Source organism: Pseudophryne corroboree, chromosome 2, assembly GCF_028390025.1.
Source record: "Pseudophryne corroboree isolate aPseCor3 chromosome 2, aPseCor3.hap2, whole genome shotgun sequence".
Classification (NCBI taxonomy): Eukaryota; Metazoa; Chordata; class Amphibia; order Anura; family Myobatrachidae; genus Pseudophryne; species Pseudophryne corroboree.
The window spans coordinates 387,179,418-387,201,768 of record NC_086445.1 but is presented as its reverse complement, the minus strand read 5'-3'; the positions used below and the strand labels follow the sequence as shown (position 1 = coordinate 387,201,768).

Genomic DNA, 22,351 nt, shown 5'->3' with positions numbered 1-22,351 from the left:
ATATATATATATATATATATATATTTTTTTTATTTTTTTTTATTTTTTTTTTTTCTCTATATGTTTCACCTGTGCCTGTGTGCACTCCTCGGTAATACTTTATATTTGTTTAGCTTCTATTTTGTGGATGGTCGCTGTCCTAGGCCCCCCGTAGGACCCCATTATGCTGCATCCCCTGTTTCTTTGGACTGGGAGTCGGCAGGATTCCGCTCCTGTCCTTTTTGCAGCTGTCCTTTTTCTAGTATTGTCATCTCTGTTTAATATTATGATACTTCGCGACGTGGTTTTCCACGCTGCATCTTCTTTTCCTCCTTTCTCTGCTTTCCCTCTCTTTCTATTTCCTTCCCTTGCTGCTCTTCCTTTCCCCTCTCCAGTGTCTGTCGTGGGGATGACTATTGTGAAGCTCTTAGGTCTGCCGTAATGATGGGGGTGAATGATCTACATGTCACTACCCTTAATGTTAAAGGGCTGAATGTTCCTGAGAAAAGGTCTAAACTCCTCAAATGGCTTAGAGATGAGAGAGTTGACGTTGCTTTTATTCAGGAAACGCATTTTAAGATGGGACATGTGCCATCCCTAAAATGTCACTACTATCCTCATGTTTTCCTGTCTAATAATTCAGCCGGTAAGACATTAGGAGTGGCTGTATTATTGGCTCGCCACCTGCCTATCCTTAATGTTACCTCCCATAGAATAGCTGAAGGTAGAGGGTTGCTGGTGAAATGCGACATATACGGCCAACGCTTTTCCTTTTTGAACATATATGCTCCCAATGCTAAACAACCTTCCTTTTTGTCCTCTGTTTTGGATACTGCTGAGCCTCTTTTGGAGGGGGTGGTGGTGATGGGAGGCGACTTAAATTGGACCTTAGATCCCCTCCAGGACAATTCTAAAAAGAATTCTTGCAGGCCGGAGAGGGAGCATAGGGGGGTGAGACGCGCCCTGCTCGACCACCAGCTTATTGACACATGGAGACTGACACATCCTGCCGAGACAGATTATTCCTTTTTCTCACATCCACATCAGACATATTCTAGAATTGATTACCTGTTTCTGAGTCACCGACACCTACATCTCCTTTCTGATGCTTCTATAGGACAAATTGTGTGGTCAGATCATGCCCCAGTTAACCTCACATTACGCCTTCCTCCCAGTACACATCGCCAATGGTCCTGGCGTTTTAATGACACTTTTTTACAGGACGCGGACTGTCGGTCTCGAATCGACAACGCCTTAGATTCCTATATCTGTACCAATGACCTAGACGACATTTCTAAAGTCTCGGTCTGGGAAGCACATAAATGTGTCATTAGAGGGGTTTGTGTCCAGATAGGATCTTTCCGCAAAAGGCAGAGGGAGAAACTCCGGGGTGAATTATTGTCTAAGATACAATCTCTCGAGCTTTTACACAAAAAATTCCAAACCCCACAACATTATGCTGATCTTGAAGCTGCTAGGGCCGGTCTGAATAAGCTACTCTCTGACAGAGTTAAATTTTCTTATCGGAAATGCCGTAGCAGATACTATCAATGGGGTAACAAACCCGGGAAATTACTGGCTAAAGCCCTTAGAGAGCAACGTGCTCTTACTTTTATTCATACAATTAAAAATAGTCACGGTCAGCCCCAACATGAGACACCCCACATCGCTAGGGCCTTTAGGACATATTACTCCACTCTGTATAACCTTTCCGGTCCGACAGGTAGAGCAGATAAGTTGTCCCATCAAACAGCCATAGCTGACTACTTACGGGCCTTAGACTTCCCCACGCTATCCACGAAAGAAGTAGAAGATCTAGATGCCCCTCTCTCTACTGAGGAGGTTAGGAAAGTCATTGAATCTTCTCCCAACGGCAAGAGTCCTGGTCCTGATGGGTATACCATTGCTTATTATAAAAATTTCAAGGAGAAATTGGTTCCTCTACTCACGAGAGCCTTTAATACTATATCAGAACACTCGCCCTTCTCCCCGCAATCTCTCGAAGCCCATATTGCTGTTTTACCTAAGGAGGGTAAAGACCCCAGTCTTTGCTCCAGTTATCGGCCAATTTCACTATTGAATATAGACATAAAACTTTTTGCCAAGCTGATTGCAAATCGTCTTAAACTATTATTACCTGCTTTGATACATGGAGATCAGGCTGGATTTGTTTTAGGCCGAGAGGCCAGAGATAACACCTCTAAAGTGCTCAACATGATTCACTATGCTGGCCAGCTTTCGTCCCCATCAATCATACTGTCGACCGATGCTGAAAAAGCGTTTGATAGGGTAGATTGGGACTTTTTGTCTGGCATACTGAAGCATCTAGGGCTCGGTAATACCTGTCTTCATAGAATCCTATCTCTTTATACTTCCCCGTCCGCCAAAATTAGGATTAATGGCTCCCTTTCTGATTCCTTTTCCATTTCTAATGGCACACGACAAGGCTGCCCACTATCCCCATTGCTTTTTGTCCTTTGCATGGAAACATTAGCTCGAAGCATTAGGGCCAATCCGAATATCTCGGGTTTGCTGGTAAAGGGGACTGCATACAAATTAGCTTTATATGCCGACGATTTACTCGCTATAATTTCAAAACCGGTCACCTCTTTGCCAAACCTGATGGTAGAATTTGAGAAGTTTGGAGCCCTCCCTAACTTCAAAATAAATTATTCCAAATCTATTGCCATGAACTTAACTACCCCTCCTGATGTAGTAGAGGGTCTGAAACATGCCTTCCCTTTTACTTGGCACGATCACAAATTAAAATATTTGGGGGTGCTACTGTCCAACGATTTATCCAAATTATTCTCCCTGAATTTTAGCCCCTTGTTGGCAAAGCTTCGCCTAGACTTCCAGAAATGGAAGAAATTAAGATTATCATGGTTCGGCAGGATCAACGTTGTCAAAATGAACGCCCTCCCTAGGATATTATTCTTTCTACAGACCCTTCCAATACACATCCCCCTACTTTGGTTGCGAGACGTCCAGAATCTTATTCGTGCATTTGTTTGGGGATGCAAAACACCCAGGTTTAAACACGACATCTTATTTAGGAGAAAGCATCAAGGGGGGCAACAACTCCCACATATTTCTAACTACTATCATGCAGTACATTTGAATAGGATTCTGGAATGGTCGCGTGCCAAAGATCGCAAACAATGGGTTCTTCTGGAGGAGGGATGCCTTCCACATTATATTGAAATCGCACCTTGGCTTCCTATCCTTCCAAAGGTTACCCACCCCACGGTTTCCCCCACGCTTAAATTATGGGCCATGCTGAGATCTCAGAGCCATATATCCTCCAAATGGTCCCCTTTAACCTCCTTTCTCTATAACTCCGAATTTGTTCCGGGTCTCCACGGGACAGCTTTTGCTCCATGGGCAGAAGCTGGGATTTTCAGGGTCGGTCAGCTGGTGAGTTCGGGTAGGGTGCGCTCATTTTCAGATGTTCAGTCTCATTGGAACTTACATAGTGCTGAGTTTTGGAAGTTCCTGCAGGTTCATCATTTCATAACATCTTCCAAGAACCTTTCTGATATAACTAGGGATCTCACCGGTTTCGAAAAACTATGCGTTTCCCCTAGCTCTCCCACACATACCATCTCACAAATTTATGCGCTTATCATGGAAGACTTTTTTCCGCAACTTCCTACCTTCATGGCTTCCTGGGAGAAGGAACTGCCAGGGCTACCTACACAGATCAAATGGGATTCCGTATTTCGTAACGCCCAAGCGAGCTCTTTATGCTTATCGACATTAGAGACCCTCTATAAACTCATATATAGGTGGTATAGGACACCTCTTGTTCTTAATAAAATGTTTCCCTCCCTCTCGAATATGTGCTGGAGATGTAGAAATGCCCCAGGGAGCTTTGTACATATTCGGTGGGACTGCCCTCTTATAATTCCATTTTGGGCAGAGGTATTCAAGTGTTCCGAACTGATAGTGGGGGATGTGATCCCGAAAGACCCGGGTTTTTGGCTCCTCAATCACACCTCCGCTGGGGCGCACTCCTATAAACACTCCCTATTGAGACATCTTAGCAACGCAGCAAAAGCGGTTATTCCAACTCTTTGGAGATCCACCTCATCACCCTCGATTAAATTATGGTTTACAAAGATCGATTACTTTTTAGACATGGAAGACCTTATCTCCTTCTCATCTGGGAAAACCGTTAACTTCACAGCTACCTGGTTTCCTTGGTACGACTTTAAAGACTCTCATGTGTATCGGTCCTACATGGCTACATAACCCCCCTCATATTCCGTGTACGGTGTCTTTCTAAGATGTCTCAGATCCCTAATTGATAAAGTTCCCCCCCTTATCTTCCAAAGAACTCGTCCTTTCTGCGCAGACACTCTCACCTGACTCTAACTATCTTAACTTTCCCCTTCTCCCCCCCCCCCTTTTTTTTTTTTTCCCTCTCTTTCTCTCCTTTCCTATTTTCCTAATGCTGTTTTATTAAAATGTTCCCCCATTATATGTTCTGATGTTGTAAGTTATGCAGACAGCTTATTTCCATACTTTGGGTACTTCAAACGTATTGTTCTGATATGCGATGATATTGTCCCTTCCTTTGGAAATGTATTGTTGTAATGATCTGTCTGCTGCCTTAATTAATAAAAACAGTTTACATAAAAAAAAAAAAAAACCTTCAAACCGGGTGTGCTGGCTCCTCCCCTCTATGCCCTCCCCCACAGCCCAGTCTAGGAAAACTGTGCCCAAAGGAGATGGACCTACTTGAGAGGAGGAACATGACATGAGAACGAGTGGTGAGAGTAACAAGCCAGCACACAGCAGAACAACCAAACAGCAACAGCCATGGAAGCAGAAACAGCAACAGCTGATTCAAACAACTTCACACAATAATAAACTTGCAGAAAGTCGAAGCACAGAGGCGAGCGCCCAGTATCCCTTATGGACTCAGAGAAAAGGATTTACTGGTAGGCAATTAAAATCCTCTTTTCTCTATCATCCATAAGGGATACTGGGGTCACTTAGTACGAAGGGGACGTCCCAAAGCTCCCAGAACAGGCAGGAATGTGCGGAGACGCCTGCAGAACCGTACGTCCGAATTGGACATCCTCTGTAGCCAGGGTATCAAACCTGTAGAACCTGACAAACGAGTTTGTCCCCAACCAGGTAGCAGCCCAGCATAGTTGTAAGACAGAGACACGCCAGACCGCTGCCCAGGAAGAACCCACCAACCTAGTAAAGTGGGCCTTGATAGACCGTGGAACACGCAAGGCCGCTGAAGAGTATGCCTGCTGAATGGTAAGCCTAAGCCAACGAGCAATCGACTGCTTTGAAGCAGGGCAACCCTTCTTATGAGCATCATACAGCACAAGAGGGAATCCGATTTCCAGACAACACCCGTCCTCTGAACGTAGATCTTCAAGGGTCGCACCACATCCAAGGACTCAGGATTCGAGGAAGTGGCGGAAGCAGGCTGATTCAGGTGGAATGCAGAGACCACCTTCGGCAGGAACTGCTGGCGAGTCCTGAGCTCTGCTCTGTCCTCATTAAAGACCAAGTAGGGACTCTTGGAAGACAAAAGCTCCAAGTTCAGAAACACGCCTAGCCAAAGCCAAGGCCAGTAACATCTACCGACATCAACGATTCAAACCAAGAGGACTGTAGAAGAGTCAAAACCACATTTAGATCCCAAGGTGCCATGGGTGGCACAAAAGAAGGCTGGATGTGAAGGACACCCTGAAAGAATGGTAAAGCAGCCAATTTCTTCTGGAAGTAAATGGACAAGGCCGAGATCTGCACCTTAATGAAGCCCAACCGTAGGCCCATGTCCACAAGCGCTTGTAAGAAAAGCAAAAAGCGCCCCAGGTGGAGATCTGCAGTAGGATATCAAGGCCCTCACACCAGGAGACATATCATTTCCAGATATGATGAAAATGCTTGGACGTGACAGCCTTCCAGGCTTGAATCATGGTTGCAATAACCTTGTACAGAATAGCCTTAGCAGCTAGAATGTTCCTCTCAACTGCCATGCCACTAAACATAGTCGACCCGGACTTATGGCGGCTAGCGGCCCTTGTTGCAGAAGAACATCCCGCAGTGGCAGAGGCCAGGGGTCTTCCACCGCCATGGCCAGAAGATCTGCGTATCAAACTCTTCGAGGCCAATCAGGGGCAATTAAAATTGCCTGAACACCCTTCCTTCTGATTCTTTTTAGAACCCTGGGAAGTAATGGGATCTGAGGAAACAGGTAGACCAGCTGATAAGACCATGACGTTGCCAATATCCCCTGCCCCGTTGCGGAAGTGGCACTGGAACAACGACCTTATTCTGAACCAATTTTTGAATGGCCTCCAGTAATGTAAGGTCTAGCTCTTCGGACGCCGATAAGCCTGACCTGAAAACCTGTGAGGCGGAGAACTTTCGAACTCCAGCTTGTAGCCTTGGGAAACCAGGTCTTTTACCCTAGCATCCTGGCAGGAGCTTCTCCAAATGAGGCTGAAGAACCTCAGACGAGCTCCTACCATGAGATCCCCCAGGAGCTGACGCCCTGGTACTGAGACCCTGTGGTGGCAGGCTTTTGTGACTTACATCTGGAGCCGCTTCCCGCATTCGAGGCCCCTCTGGCTTTTCCCTTATATCCTGCGGTCCGAAAGGACTGCAGGGAAGGTCCCGTGTAGGAGCATCTTGCCGGTGGAGCTGCAAATGGGAGGTACGTGGATTTACTAGCAGTAGCATTTGAAATACGTGTCTAACTCACCTCCACAGAGCCAATCTCCTGTGAAAGGTAAAAACTACACACTCCTCTTTGACTCTGCATCCGCAACCCACTGGCGGAGCCACAACGCCCTGCATGCAGAAACCGCCATGGTAGAAGTACGAGCATTGATCATGCCTATGCTTTTTATTGTTTCACAGAGGAAACAAGCAGATTCCTGGATATGTTGAATCAGCAGCACCATATCCGCCAGGGATTTATCTCCGGTCAGGCCCTCCTGAAGATTACCTGCCCAGGTATCAATAGCGTGAGTCACCCAACAGTCTGCAATAACAGGCCTTTGGGAGGCTCCTGCTGCCAGAAAAAATAGATCAAGGTATTTTCAATTTTCCGCAGCGCAGGTTCCTTTAAGGCAGTAGCCATCAGGACTGGTAGCACTGTCTTTTTTGACAGGCGTGATACCGAAATATCTACAGCAGGGGGAGACTCCCAGACCTTTCGCCTCTCTTAAGCAAATGGGAAAGCAGCAACCAATATCTTTGTCACCTGCAATTTCTTGTCAGGAGAAGCCCATGGCTCCCTGAAAAGATCATCCAATTCCTTTGAATCAGGAAAGGTGACCAGCACTTTTTTTATTTTTCGGTGCAGAAAAAAAAAAAAAAAAAAAAAAAAAAAGATTGCTGCACATCCGCCTCATTACCAGGAATATGCAGAACATCCCTTATAGCAAGTACAAGAGACTCTACGTCATGCGTCGGAGAGGAATCTTCCACCTCCGCAGTAGATTCCAGCTCCTCCACCTCCGCCTCAGATTCCGAGAGAATGTCAGATAAACCCCTTTTTCGGGGTAGTGGAGGTGAGAGAGGGGACACATCTACCTTCTGACCTATCCTTAGACAGAGCAGCCACAGACTGTTGTAACTGCTGCCTTTCCTGTCTGGCAGTAGTAAATTCATTGGACATGTCAGCCATCAAAGTTTTAATAGAACTTAACCAAGCTGGTTCCTGTAAATCACCCCCGGTAGCCCCACTGTCTTGGGAAGGCTGACTACATTGCTCACACATGAGAGAATCTGCAGGGGAGGGAGAAAACCTGGTGTGACAAATATTACACACAACTTTTTTCACCATGCTGACTGGGATCACACACACACACACACACACACACACACACACACAGGTAAAAGTAAGCCTGTCTAGCATGTGTGGAGAGACTCAAGAGAGAAGGGACTAGAACCCAGCATGTAACTAACAATTTAAAAGTTAAAAGATAGGCAATTTGGTTGTATCATGCGTGAGGAGCCTAAAATAAGGTTCCCACAGCGGGCTCTCCCCCTTAACACCACCCATGTACCAGTGTCTGGCTGTGGAGTATCCCCTGGAGGAGCTGTCTGTCCTGCTGTAATGCTGAGAGTGCAGGAAATGGTGCCAGGAAGCCACTGGTCTCGCTCTGAGGTAGCTCCGCACCCTGCTATTGCACCAGAGCTACAGGCATTTTTATACTGGCAATGTCTCTTATAATGTGTAAAATGAGGTCCTAACACCTAATTTCACTGCCGCTGTCAGTCTGCACAGGGGAGGAGGGGGGGGGGCTATGGGATCACCGCAGAGGGAGTCCGTATGCCCGCCTCGCGACCGCGCCGCACCAAGAACCGGGGAGACTCCCCTAGCAGGACCCCCGGCAACACTCATCACTCTCTGATCTTCAGGTTCTGTGCTGGGGGAGTGCGGCGTGCTGCGGGTGTGTGCGCGAGAGCGCAATGCATGCGGTACACTGACCCCCAGGACCGTTGTCCTGTCAACAGGATCCGCCTCCGCACGTCCAAGAGGCCGGTGTCGTTTCCTCGACACCCCCCACACACACACACACACGTCCCTCGGTGGAGGTAGGCTGTTGCCCAACTGCCTACCTGAAAAAAAAAAAAAAAGTTTTAAAATAAACTGAATAAAACTCCTCTGGAGCTCCAGAGCGTGTGTCCTCTCCAGAGGGCACAATCTTCTAAACTGTGCTGTGGGGGAGGGCATAGAAGGGAGGAGCCAGCATATCCTGTTTGAAGAATTTAAAGTGCACCGGCTCCTTAGGCCCACATCTATACCCCTATTGTACTAAGTGACCACAGTATCCCTTATGGATGTTTGAGAAAATAAGATTTTAAACCTACCGGTAAATCTTTTTCTCCTAGTCCGTAGAGGATGCTGGGGACTTCGTAAGGACCATGGGGTATAGACGGGCTCCGTAAGAGATATGGGCACTATAAAGAACTTTAGAATGGGTGTGCACTGGCTCCTCCCTCTATGCCCCTCCTCCAGACCTCAGTTAGAGAAACTGTGCCCAGAGGAGATGGACAATACGAGGACAGGATTTTGTTAATCTAAGGGCAAGATTCATACCAGCCCACACCATCCACACCGTATAACCTGGAATATACGCAACCAGTTAACAGTATGAACAAAAAACAGTATCAGCTAAAGACTGATCTCAACTGTAACATAACCCTTATGGAAGCAACAACTATATACAAGCCTTGCAGATTTTGTCCACACTGGGACGGGCGCCTAGCATCCTTTCCGGACTAGGAGAAAAAGATTTACCGGTAGGTTTAAAATCTTATTTTCTCTTACGTCCTAGAGGATGCTGGGGACTCCGTAAGGACCATGGGGTTTATACCAAAGCTCCAGACCGGGCGGGAGAGTGCGGACGACTCTGCAGCACCGACTGAGCAAACGCAAGGTCCTCATTAGCCAGGGTATCAAACTTATAGAACTTTGCAAAAGTGTTTGAACCCGACCAGGTAGCTGCTCGGCAAAGCTGTAAAGCCGAGAGGCCTCGGGCAGCTGCCCAAGAAGAGGCCACCTTCCTAGTGGAATGGGCCTTCACTGAATTTGTTAACGGCAATCCAGACGTAGAATGAGCCTGCTGAATCGTGTTACAGATCCAGCGAGCAATAGTCTGCTACGAAGCAGGAGCGCCAACTTTGTTGGCTGCATACAGGACAAACAGTGCTTCTGTTTTCCTAACCCGAGCCGTCCTGGCTACATAGATTTTTAAGGCCCTGACTACATCCAGGGACTTGGAATCCTCCAAGTCACCCGTAGCCACAGGCACCACAATAGGTTGGTTCATATGAAATGAAGAAACCACCTTAGGCAAAAATTGAGGATGAGTCCTCAACTCTGCTCTATCCACATGGAAGGTCAAATAGGGGCTCTTGTGAGACAAGGCCGCCAATTCGGACACCCGCCTTGCAGATGCCAAGGCCAACAACATGACCACCTTCCAAGTGAGAAATTTCAATTCAACCGTTTGAAGAGGTTCAAACCAGTGAGACTTCAGGAACCGTAACACCACGTTAAGGTCTTAAGGTGCCACTGGGGGCACAAAAGGAGGCTGGATGTGCAGCACTCCCTTTACAAAAGTCTGGACTTCTGGGAGAGAAGCCAATTCCTTCTGAAAGAAAATAGACAGGGCCAAAATCTGTACCTTAATGGAGCCTAATTTTAGGCCCATATCCACTCCTGTCTGTAGAAAGTGGAGAAAACGGCCCAGATGGAAATCTTCCGTAGGAGCATTCTTGGCTTCACACCAAGAAACATATTTCCTCCAGATACGGTGATAATGTTTTGCCGTCACTTCCTTCCTAGCCTTTATCAGAGTAGGGATGACTTCCTCCGGAATACCTTTCCCAGCTAGGATTCGGTGTTCAACCGCCATGCCGTCAAATGTAACCGCGGTATGTCTTAGAGCACGCAGGGCCCCTGTTGTAACAGGTTCTCCCTGAGAGGAAGAGGCCATGGATCTTCTGTGAGCATCTCCTGAAGATCTGAATACCAGGCCCTTCAAGGCCAATCTGGAACAATGAGGATTATTTTCACTTTTTTGTCTTATGATTCTCAATATTTTGGAGATGAGAGGAAGAGGGGGGGGAACACAGACAGACTGAAACACCCAAGGTGTCACCAGGGCGTCCACCGCTACTGCCTGAGGGTCCCTTGACCTGGCACAATACCTCCGAAGCTTCTTGTTGAGGCGTGACGCCATCATGTCTATGTGAGGAATTCCCCAAAGACTTGTTATCTCTGTAAAAACGTCTTGATGAAGTCCCTACTCTCCTGGATGGAGATCGTGTCTGCTGAGGAAGTCTGCTTCCCAGTTGTCCACTCCCGGAATGAAGACCGCTGACAGAGCGCTTACGCGATTTTCCGCCCAGCGAAGAATCCTGGTGGCTTCCACCATTGCCACACATGAGCCACGGCTGTGACGTTGTCAGATTGAATCAGAACCGGTAAGTCGCGAAGAAGATTCGCCGCTTGTCGTAGGCCGTTGTATATGGCCCTCAAGTCCAGTACGTTGGTGTAGACAAGCCTCCTGGCTTGACAATAGCCCCTGAAAATTTCTTCCTTGTGTGACTGCTCCCCATCCTCGGAGGCTCGCGTCCGTGGTCACCAGAATCCAGTCTTGAATGCCGAACCTGCGACCCTCTAGAAGGAGAGCACTTTGCAGCCACCACAGGAGAGACACCCTGGCCGGGGGGACTGGCTTATCTTCTGATGTATTAGTAGATGGGACCCGGACCACTTGTCCAGGAGGTCCCACTGAAACGACCTTGCATGAAACCTGCCGAGGAGGATGGCCTCGTAGGCTGTCACCATTTTCCCCAGAACTCGAGTGCATTGATGAACAGACACTCTTTTTGGTTTTAGCAAGTCTCTGATCATGTTCTGGAGGTCCTGGGCTTTTTCCATCGGGAGAAAAACCCTCTTTTGTTCCGTGTCCAGTATCATGCCTAGGAATGATAGTAGAGTTGTTGGAATCAATTTTGACTTTGGCAGATTGAGAATCCAACCGTGTTGTTGTAGCACTCTCAGGGAGAGCGACATGCTCTTCTGCAATTGATCTCTCAATCTTGCTTTTATCAGGAGATCGTCCAAGTATGGGATAATTGTGACTCCCTGTCTGCGCAGGAGCACCATCATCTCTGCCATCACCTTGGTGAAAATCCTCGGGGCCGTGGAAAGCCCAAACGGCAACGTCTGAAACTGGTAATGACAGTCATGTACAGGGAATCTCAGGTACGCCTGATGAGGAGGATATATGGGGACATAAAAGGTATGCATCCTTTATGTCGAGTGACACCATAAAATCCCCCCCGTCCAGACTGGAGATCACAGCCCGGAGCGATTCCATCTTGAATTTGAACTTTTTCCAAGTACAGGTTTAGGGATTTTAGATTTAAAATGGGTCTGACCGAATCATCTGGCTTCGGGACCACGAACAGGGTCGAATAGTACCCTTTCCCCTGTTGGACTAGGGGAACCTTGACAATCACTTACTGTTGACACAGCTTTTGAATTGCAGCTAACACTACTTCCCTTTCTGGGGAAGAAGCTGGCAAGGCCGACTTGAAAAATCAGCGAGGGGCCACCTCTTCGAATTCCAGTTTGTAGCCTTGGGATACAATATCCATCGCCCAAGGATCCACGTCTGACAGAACTCAGACCTGGCTGAAGAGTCGAAGACGTGCCCCCACCGGTGCGGACTCCCTCAGTGGAGACCCAGCGTCATGCGGTGGATTTAGTAGAAGCCAGGGAGGACTTCTGCTCCTGGGAACTAGCTGGAGCAGGTGCTATCTTTCCTCTACCCTTACCTCTGGCGAGGAAAGATGAGCCCCAACCTCTTCTGGACTTATGCGACCGAAAGGACTGCATCTGATATTGTGCCGTTTTCTTTTGCTGTGGGGGAACAAAAGGCAAAAAGGTAGATTTACCCGCGGTAGCTGTGGCAACCAGGTCCGCGAGACCTTCCCCAAATAAAACTTAACCTTTGTATGGCAAAACCTCCATATGATTCTTTGAGTCGGCATCACCCGTCCATTGGCGGGTCCACAGGGCTCGCCTAGCAGAAATCGCCATGGCGTTGGCTCTCGAACCTAGCAGCCCAACGTCTCTTTGAGCGTCCCTCATATATAAGACTGCGTCTTTAATGTGGCCTAAGGTCAATAAAATGGTATCCATGTCTAGGGTATCAAGGTCAGCTGACAAGGTATCTGTCCAAGTGCAACTGTACTACACACCCATGCCGATGCTATTGCCGTTCTGAGCAAAGCACCTGTATGCGCATAAATATACTTTAAAGTAGTTTCCTGTCTGCGATCAGCAGGATCCTTGAGGGCTGCCGTGTCCGGAGACGGTAGCGCCACCTTCTTGGACAGGCGTGTTAAAGCCTTGTCCACCCTGGGTGAGGATTCCCAATGTACAATGTCCTGTGCAGGGAAAGGATACGCCATAAGAATCCTTTTGGGAATCTGCAGTTTTTTATCTGGAGTTTCCCAAGCTTTTTCAAATAACTCGTTAAGCTCATGGGATGGGGGAAAGGTTACCTCAGGTTTCTTTTCCTTATACATGCGCACCCTCGTGTCAGGGACCGAGAGGTCATCTGTGATATGCAAAACATCTTTTATTGCAATAATCCTATAATGAATACTTTTGGCCACCCTTGGGTGTAACCTCGCATCATCGTAGTCGACACTGGAGTCAGAATCCGTGTCGGTATCAGTGTCTGCTATTTGGGATAGGGGACGTTTTTGAGACCCAGAAGGGCCCGGTGACCCAGTCGAAGCGGTGGATTGACTCCCAGCTTTTTCCCTGGACTCTGCTTTGTCCAATCTCTTATGTAATATGGTCACTTTTGCATTTAAAACATTCCACATGTCCATCCAATCATGAGTCGGTGTTGCCGACGGAGACACCACAAGCATCTGCTCCACCTCCTCCTTAGCTGAGCCTTCCGCATCAGACATGCCGACACACTCGTACCGACACCCCCACACACACACACACACAGGGATATAGTTATAAGGAGACAGTTCCCCAATAAGGCCCTTTGGAGAGACAGAGAGAGAGAATGCCAGCACACACCCAGCGCCAACTGACAATGGAAAATAATCTCCCAGATAATAGCGCTTTTATCTTAATCACTGTGTTAATACACTCACTGCGCCTCACACGTGCCCCCCTTCCTCTTTTCAGCCCTGTGTCACCGTGTTCAGCAGGGGAGAAACCGGGAGGAGCCAGCTTCTCTGTAATCTCTGTGGAGAAAATGGCGCTGGTTAGTGCTGAGGTACCAAGCTCCGCCCCCTCCAGCGGCGGGCTTCGGTCCCGCTCAAAGTATCACAAAACTGGCGGGGGATTTATAGAAATACTGCCTCCGCAGTGTCTAACCTTATAATGCCAGATTTAGAGGTTTTTATTGCTGCCCAGGGGGCCCCCCCTGCGCCCATCAGTGCCCGCTAGTGTGTGTAGTGTGTGGGAGCAATGGCGCGCAGCGGTGAAGATCTGAAGTCTTCTGCCGCCTTGAAGTCTTCTTTTCTTCTTATACTCACCCGGCTTCTATCTTCCGGCTCTGCGAGTAGGACGGCGGCGTGGCTCTGGGACGAACAGCGAGGGGAGACCTGCGTTCCGACTCCCTCTGGAGCTAATGGTGTCCAGTAGCCTAAGAAGCAGAGCCTATCACTTAAGTAGGTCTGCTTCTCTCTCCTCAGTCCCACGATGCAGGGAGCCTGTTGCCAGCAGTGCTCCCTGAAAATAAAAAACCTAACAAAATTCTTTATCAGAGAAACTCAGGAGTGCTTCCCTGTAATGCACCCACTCTCCTCTGGGCACAGGATCTAACTGAGGTCTGGAGGAGGGGCATAGAGGGAGGAGCCAGTGCACACCCATTGTAAAGTTTTTTGTAGTGCCCATATCTCCTGCGGAGCCCGCCTATACCCCATGGTCCTTACGGAGTCCCCAGCATCCTCTAGTACGTAAGAGAAACATAAAAACATAAGAATTGAGTTTGTGAAACAATGGTGTACCCACTCAGTTTGAATAAATTAAATACTAGGGCTGATTTGGAGTTGTGCGCCAGTCCATTCTGCAGACAGATAATGCCATCTTCCTTACTGCACATAGCTGAACATATGTAACAGACTATGAGCAATTAAGAGTCCTATGCATTTCAGCCACATCTCCACTTGCTGCCGAGTGGGTTCATCTGGGCAGCAACAGGGAGTTCCCATGTAAGTAATGTCTTCTGTGGGCATGTTTGCAGAACTGCGGGCTATTCCGGTGAGCATACGCAGAGATCACTTTGATTTAAGAAGGATTGGTTAAACCAGGTATAGGGCTGGGATGTAGTTATGTGACCGGAGGTCAGTAGACCGCCGATTACAATATCAGCACCTACAACCCACCCCCTCATAATGTCTACATGCCAACTAACGGGAACAATTCTCACCTGTGGGTGTCCACAACACCCATGAGTGGGAATAGAACCTGTGGGGAGCACAGCTCGCCACCGAGCCCGCAAGGGGCTTCACTGCACCCGCCGACCCCCCCAGCGTTGGTATGGTGACCGGCGATTGGTCACGCGATACCGACCCATAGAGATGGTGTAAATGTGCACCGATAGGGGTGACAGCTACTTTCACAAGCAGATAATTTTATTTACACACATGCAATGCATCCTTACTTGCATGCAACAAATCCGCCACAATATGTAAGACGTCCAATAGTGTTTCGGCTCATCCCTCTTTTTTATAAAAATTAATTATAGAAAGGTGAATAGCACAACTAGTGGAGCATGCTGTGAAACAAGGAACCAGCACTGCAGTTAATATGTGTACATTTGATTAAAATCTGTGCTTATATGGTTTTAAAATAAATTCAAAACATAGGGACAACATAGCGGCATTTAAACTTACAGATGATTTCATTTATCAAGCGTGTGATAGAGATTTCCAACTAATCACATGAAGCTATTATGTGTTTCTCCTGCAGGGTCCACAGGGTATCTACAGGATACATTGGGATATGGTTGAGCGACAGCGGATCTTGCACCAATCGGTCAAAGCTTTCTGGCCTCCCAGCATGCAGTGGGCCTGTCCATATATCCCCACCTCCTGGCTCAGGCAAATCAGTTTTTATATTTGGTGCGGCAGGAGCCGGACGATGGTCTAAGGGCTGCTGGTTTTAAGCAGCCATAAGCTTTTTTTACTTTATTTTTATAGTCTTACTATTTTTTCTGAGTGATCTTTCTAAACAGCGTCTTATATGTACCTTAGATTGACTTGCTCCAACAACTCCCCGCCGGGTCGCGACAACGCTTACCCACGAGTACAGTGCTGTGTCGGATAAAACTAGTAAGTCCAGCAGACGTTACCAGGCTGTAGCCGGAGCACGTGAGAAGGTAAGGCATCGGTTCCACTTAGAGGGGAAACACGGACATAGCCACACTGTTTGGGTGGAGACTACCAAACAGTAGCTGACAAGGCTGCCACAGAGAGTGCACCAGCACTAGGCCTTAGGGATCATAGGCTCCAGGGGTAGCATGAGGCCGCGAGCTAGGTGTTACCTTCAGCATTAACATGATCAATTTACCTGCACACTGCAGGTAAAGCAAACTCCTTTCTAGCATCACAAGAGTTTGTTAGCTCTATGAACACTGCCCACAACTTTGATAATACTGTGCTCATATGACAGGAATGTGTCATTTACACTGCATGCTATGTGCAGATAAAGATGCATATACACAAAACATCCAGGTGTCACTAGCTTAGTATGGTAACTCCTACACGTACCATGACCCAGTCTTCCATAGTTGCCACGGCCCCAGGTGTAAAGCTCTCCTTCAGCAGTGATCGCTGCACTGTAAGTGCTGCCACAGGCGACATGGACTACCTGTTTCCCAGTCTGCTTTCCACACAGGGAAGAAATGATCTTAGGCTCCTCTAATGCGCTGAGAAAAAAAAAAAATAGAATTGTTTCAGCCATAAAAAAACAAGAGAATGCATAGATAAATTCTTCCTCAGTTTAATTGAAATTTACTATTATACAGAAGTTGAACAAGTTTAATCATTATAAATACAGTACATAGGAAGTAAAAGTATTGTCAAATGGATTGGCTGGAGGCCTCACTACATAAGGAGGCTAGGGTTCCATTTTTTTTCTTTAATTATGGGAAACCTATGTGGATACTGAGCCAACTGCCACACGGTTGCAAGTTAAAATAAGATTTTACTTACCGATAAATCTATTTCTCGTAGTCCGTAGTGGATGCTGGGACTCCGTAAGGACCATGGGAATAGCGGCTCCGCAGGAGACAGGGCACAAAATAAAAGCTTAAGGATCAGGTGGTGTGCACTGGCTCCTCCCCCTATGACCCTCCTCCAAGCCTCAGTTAGGATACTGTGCCCGGACGAGCGTACATAATAAGGAAGGATATTGAATCCCGGGTAAGACTCATACCAGCCACACCAATCACACCGTACAACTTGTGATCTGAACCCAGTTAACAGTATGATAAACGCAAAGGAGCCTCTGAAAAGATGGCTCACAACAATAATAACCCGAATTTTTGTAACAATAACTATATACAAGTATTGCAGACAATCCGCACTAGGGATGGGCGCCCAGCATCCACTACGGACTACGAGAAATAGATTTATCGGTAAGTAAAATCTTATTTTCTCTGACGTCCTAGTGGATGCTGGGACTCCGTAAGGACCATGGGGATTATACCAAAGCTCCCAAACGGGCGGGAGAGTGCGGATGACTCTGCAGCACCGAATGAGAGAACTCCAGGTCCTCCTCAGCCAGGGTATCAAATTTGTAGAATTTAGCAAACGTGTTTGCCCCTGACCAAGTAGCTGCTCGGCAAAGTTGTAAAGCCGAGACCCCTCGGGCAGCCGCCCAAGATGAGCCCACTTTCCTTGTGGAATGGGCTTTTACTGATTTTGGCTGTGGCAATCCTGCCACAGAATGTGCAAGCTGAATTGTACTACAAATCCAACGAGCAATCGTCTGCTTAGAAGCAGGAGCACCCAGCTTGTTGGGTGCATACAGGATAAACAGCGAGTCAGATTTTCTGACTCCAGCCGTCCTGGAAACATATATTTTCAAGGCCCTGACAACATCAAGCAACTTAGAGTCCTCTAAGTCCCTGGTAGCCGCAGGTACCACAATAGGTTGGTTCATGTGAAATGCAGAAACCACCTTAGGTAGAAATTGAGGACGAGTCCTCAATTCCGCCCTGTCAGAATGAAAAATTAAGTAAGGGCTTTTATATGATAAAGCCGCCAATTCTGACACACGCCTGGCTGAAGCCAAGGCTAACAGCATCGACACCTTCCATGTGAGATATTTTAAGTCCACAGTGGAAAGTGGTTCAAACCAATGTGACTTTAGAAAACTCAACACCACATTGAGATCCCAAGGTGCCACTGGAGGCACAAAAGGAGGCTGTATGTGCAGCACCCCTTTTACAAATGTCTGAACTTCAGGTACTGAAGCCAGTTCTTTCTGGAAGAAAATCGACAGGGCCGAAATTTGAACCTTAATGGACCCTAATTTTAGGCCCATAGACAGTCCTGTTTGCAGGAAATGAAGGAAACGACCCAGTTGAAATTCCTCTGTAGGGGCCTTCTTGGCCTCACACCACGCAACATATTTACGCCAAATGCGGTGATAATGTTTTGCGGTTACGTCCTTCCTGGCTTTGACCAGAGTAGGAATGACTTCTTCTGGAATGCCTTTTTCCCTCAGGATCCGGCGTTCAACCGCCATGCCGTCAAACGCAGCCGCGGTAAGTCTTGGAACAGACAAGGCCCCTGCAGTAGCAGGTCCTTTCTTAGAGGTAGAGGCCACGGTTCGTCCGTGAGCATCTCTTGAAGTTCCGGGTACCAAGTCCTTCTTGGCCAATCCGGAACCACGAGTATAGTTCTTACTCCTCTCCTTCTTATGATTCTCAGTACTTTTGGTATGAGAGGCAGAGGAGGGAACACATACACTGACTGGTACACCCACGGCGTTACCAGAGCGTCCACTGCTATTGCCTGAGGGTCCCTTGACCTGGCGCAATATCTGTCCAGTTTTTTGTTTAGACGTGACGCCATCATGTCCACCTTTGGTTTTTCCCAACGGTTTACAATCAGGTGGAAGACTTCTGGGTGAAGTCCCCACTCTCCCGGGTGAAGGTCGTGTCTGCTGAGGAAGTCTGCTTCCCAGTTGTCCACTCCCGGAATGAACACTGCTGACAGTGCTATCACATGATTTTCCGCCCAGCGAAGAATCCTTGCCGCTTCTGCCATTGCCCTCCTGCTTCTCGTGCCGCCCTGTCTGTTTACGTGGGCGACTGACGTGATGTTGTCCGATTGGATCAACACCGCCTGACCCTGAAGCAGAGGTTTTGCTTGACTTAGGGCATTGTAAATGGCCCTTAGTTCCAGAATGTTTATATGAAGAGATGTTTCCATGCTTGACCACAAGCCCTGGAAATTCCTTCCCTGTGTGACTGCTCCCCAGCCTCTCAGGCTGGCATCCGTGGTTACCAGGATCCAATCCTGAATGCCAAATCTGCGGCCCTCTAGTAGATGAGCACTCTGTAGCCACCACAGGAGAGACACCCTTGTCCTTGGCGACAGGGTTATCCGCTGATGCATCTGCAGATGCGATCCGGACCATTTGTCCAGTAGATCCCACTGAAACGTTCTTGCATGGAATCTTCCGAATGGAATCGCTTCGTAAGAAGCCACCATTTTTCCCAGGACCCTCGTGCACTGATGCACTGAGACCTGGCCTGGTTTTAGGAGATTCCTGACTAGCTCGGATAACTCCCTGGCCTTCTCCTCCGGGAGAAACACCTTCTTCTGGACTGTGTCCAGAATCATTCCTAGGAACAGTAGACGTGTCGTTGGAATCAGCTGCGATTTTGGAATATTTAGAATCCACCCGTGCTGACGTAACACTACCTGAGATAGTGCTACTCCGACTTCTAACTGTTCCCTGGATCTTGCCCTTATCAGGAGATCGTCCAAGTAAGGGATAATTAAAATGCCTTTTCTTCGTAGAAGAATCACCATTTCGGCCATTACCTTGGTAAAGACCCGAGGTGCCGTGGACAATCCAAACGGCAGCGTCTGAAACTGATAATGACAGTTTTGTACTACAAACCTGAGGTACCCTTGGTGAGAAGGGTATATTGGGACGTGGAGATAAGCATCTTTGATGTCCAGAGACACCATATAGTCCCCTTCTTCCAGGTTCGCTATCACTGCTCTGAGTGACTCCATCTTGAATTTGAACCTTTTTATGTAAGTGTTCAAGGATTTCAGATTTAAAATTGGTCTCACCGAGCCGTCCGGCTTCGGTACCACAAACAGCATGGAATAATACCCCTTTCCTTGTTGCAGGAGGGGTACCTTGATTATCACCTGCTGGGAATACAGCTTGTGAATGGCTTCCAAAACTGCCTCCCTGTCGGAGGGAGACTTTGGTAAAGCAGACTTCAGGAACCGACGAGGGGGAAACGCCTCGAATTCCAGTTTGTACCCCTGCGATACTACCTGTAGAATCCAGGGATCCACTTGCGAGTGAGCCCACTGCGCGTTGAAATTCTTGAGACGGGCCCCCACCATATCTGAGTCTGCTTGTAAAGCCCCAGCGTCATGCTGAAGACTTGGCAGAAGCAGGGGAGGGCTTCTGCTCCTGGGAAGCGGCTGCATGGTGCAGTCTTTTTCCTCTTCCTCTGCCCCGGGGCAGAAAGGAGTGGCCTTTTGCTCGCTTGTACTTATGGGAACGAAAGGACTGAGTTTGAAAAGAAGGTGTCTTTTTCTGCTGATGTGAAGTGACCTGGGGTAAAAAGGTGGATTTTCCAGCCGTTGCCGTGGCCACCAGGTCCGATAGACCAGCCCCAAATAACTCCTCCCCTTTATACGGCAATACTTCCATGTGCCGTTTGGAATCCGCATCCCCTGACCACTGTCGCGTCCATAACGCTCTTCTGGCAGAGATGGACATAGCACTTACTCTTTATGCCAGGGTGCAAATATCCCTCTGTGCATCACGCATATATAGTAATGCATCCTTTAAATGTTCTATAGTTAACAAAATATTGTCCCTATCCAGGGTATCAATATTCTCAGTCAGGGAATCCGACCATGCGACTCCAGCACTGCACATCCAGGCTGAGGCGATTGCTGGTCGCAGTATAACACCAGTATGTGTGTATATACTTTTTAGGATATTTTCCAGCCTTCTATCAGCTGGTTCTTTGAGGGTGGCCGTATCAGGAGACGGTAACGCTACTTGTTTAGATAAACGTGTGAGCGCCTTATCTACCCTAGGGGGTGTTTCCCAACGCGCCCTAACCTCTGGCGGGAAGGGATATAATGCTAATAATTTTTTAGAAAGTAGCTGTTTTTTATCGGGGGAAACCCACGCTTTATCACACACCTCATTTATTTCCTCTGACTCCGGAAAAACTATTGGTAGTTTTCACACCCCACATAATACCCTTCTTTGTGGTACTTGTAGTGTCAGAAAGGTTCAATGCCTCTTTCATTGCCGTTATCATGTAACGTGTGGCCCTACTGGACATTACGTTTGTCTCGTCACCGTCGACACTAGACTCAGTATCTGTGTCAGGGTCTGTGTCGACCCACTGAGGTAACGGGCGTTTTAGCGCCCCTGACGGTGTCTGAGACGCCTGGACAGGCACTAATTGATTTGCCGGCTGTCTCATGTCGTCAGTTATTTGCAAATTGCTGACATTATCACTTAATTGTTTAAATACAATCATCCAGTCAGGTGTCGACTCCCTAGGGGGTGACATCACCAACACAGGCAACTGCTCCGCCTCCACATCATTTTCCTCCTCATACATGTCGACACACGCGTACCGACACACAGCACACACACCGGGAATGCTCTGATAGAGGACAGGACCCCACTTAGCCCTTTAGAGAGACAGAGGGAGAGTCTGCCAGCACACACCCAGCGCTATATATATATATATACAGGGATAACCTTATATAAGTGTTATTCCCTTATAGCTGCTGTTATTATCGTTATTTGCTGCCAAAAATGCCCCCCCTTCTCTTTTTTACCCTGATTCTGAAGCAGGACTGCAGGGGAGAGTCAGGGAGCAGTCCTTCCAGCGGAGCTGTGAGGGAAAATGGCGCTTGTGTGCTGAGGAGATAGGCTCCGCCCCTTCACGACGTCCTTATCTCCCACTTTTTTGTGTAAAAATGTCAAGGGTTAAAATACATCCATATAGCCCAGGAGCTATATGTGATGTATTCTTTTTGCCACCTAAGGTATATACTGTTATATTGCGTCTCAGGGCGCTCCCCCCCAGCGCCCTGCACCCTCAGTGACCGGAGTGTGAAGTGTGCCGAGAGCAATGGCGCACAGCTGCGGTGCTGTGCGCTACCTTAGTCTGAAGACAGGATGTCTTCTGCCGCCGATTTCACCGGACCTCTTCGTCTCTTCTGGCTCTGTAAGGGGGACGGCGGCGCGGCTCCGGTGACCCATCCAGGCTGAACCTGTGATCGTCCCTCTGGAGCTAATGTCCAGTAGCCTAAGAAACCCGATCCACTCTGCACTCAGGTGAGTCCGTTTCTTCTCCCCTTAGTCCCACGATGCAGTGAGCCTGTTGCCAGCAGGACTCACTGAAAATAAAAAAACCTAAACTAAACTTTTATTCTAAGCAGCTCAGGAGAGCCACCTAGATTGCACCCTTCTCGGCCGGGCACAAAAATCTAACTGAGGCTTGGAGGAGGGTCATAGGGGGAGGAGCCAGTGCACACCACCTGATCCTTAAGCTTTTATTTTGTGCCCTGTCTCCTGCGGAGCCGCTATTCC

General features: G+C 48.0%; 1 protein-coding gene across 9 annotated transcripts in view; it reads right to left on the bottom strand.

The window, feature by feature from the left end:
• The window catches only part of HERC2 (HECT and RLD domain containing E3 ubiquitin protein ligase 2), a 618,496-nt gene that overhangs the window by 504,628 nt on the left and 91,517 nt on the right, over positions 1-22,351 (bottom strand). For all 9 annotated transcript variants that reach the window (XM_063953293.1, XM_063953292.1, XM_063953291.1 and 6 more), the window contains exon 13: positions 16,291-16,448. In XM_063953293.1, coding sequence (XP_063809363.1) covers positions 16,291-16,448 — 158 coding nt within the window. The remainder of the gene's footprint in view (positions 1-16,290; positions 16,449-22,351) is intronic.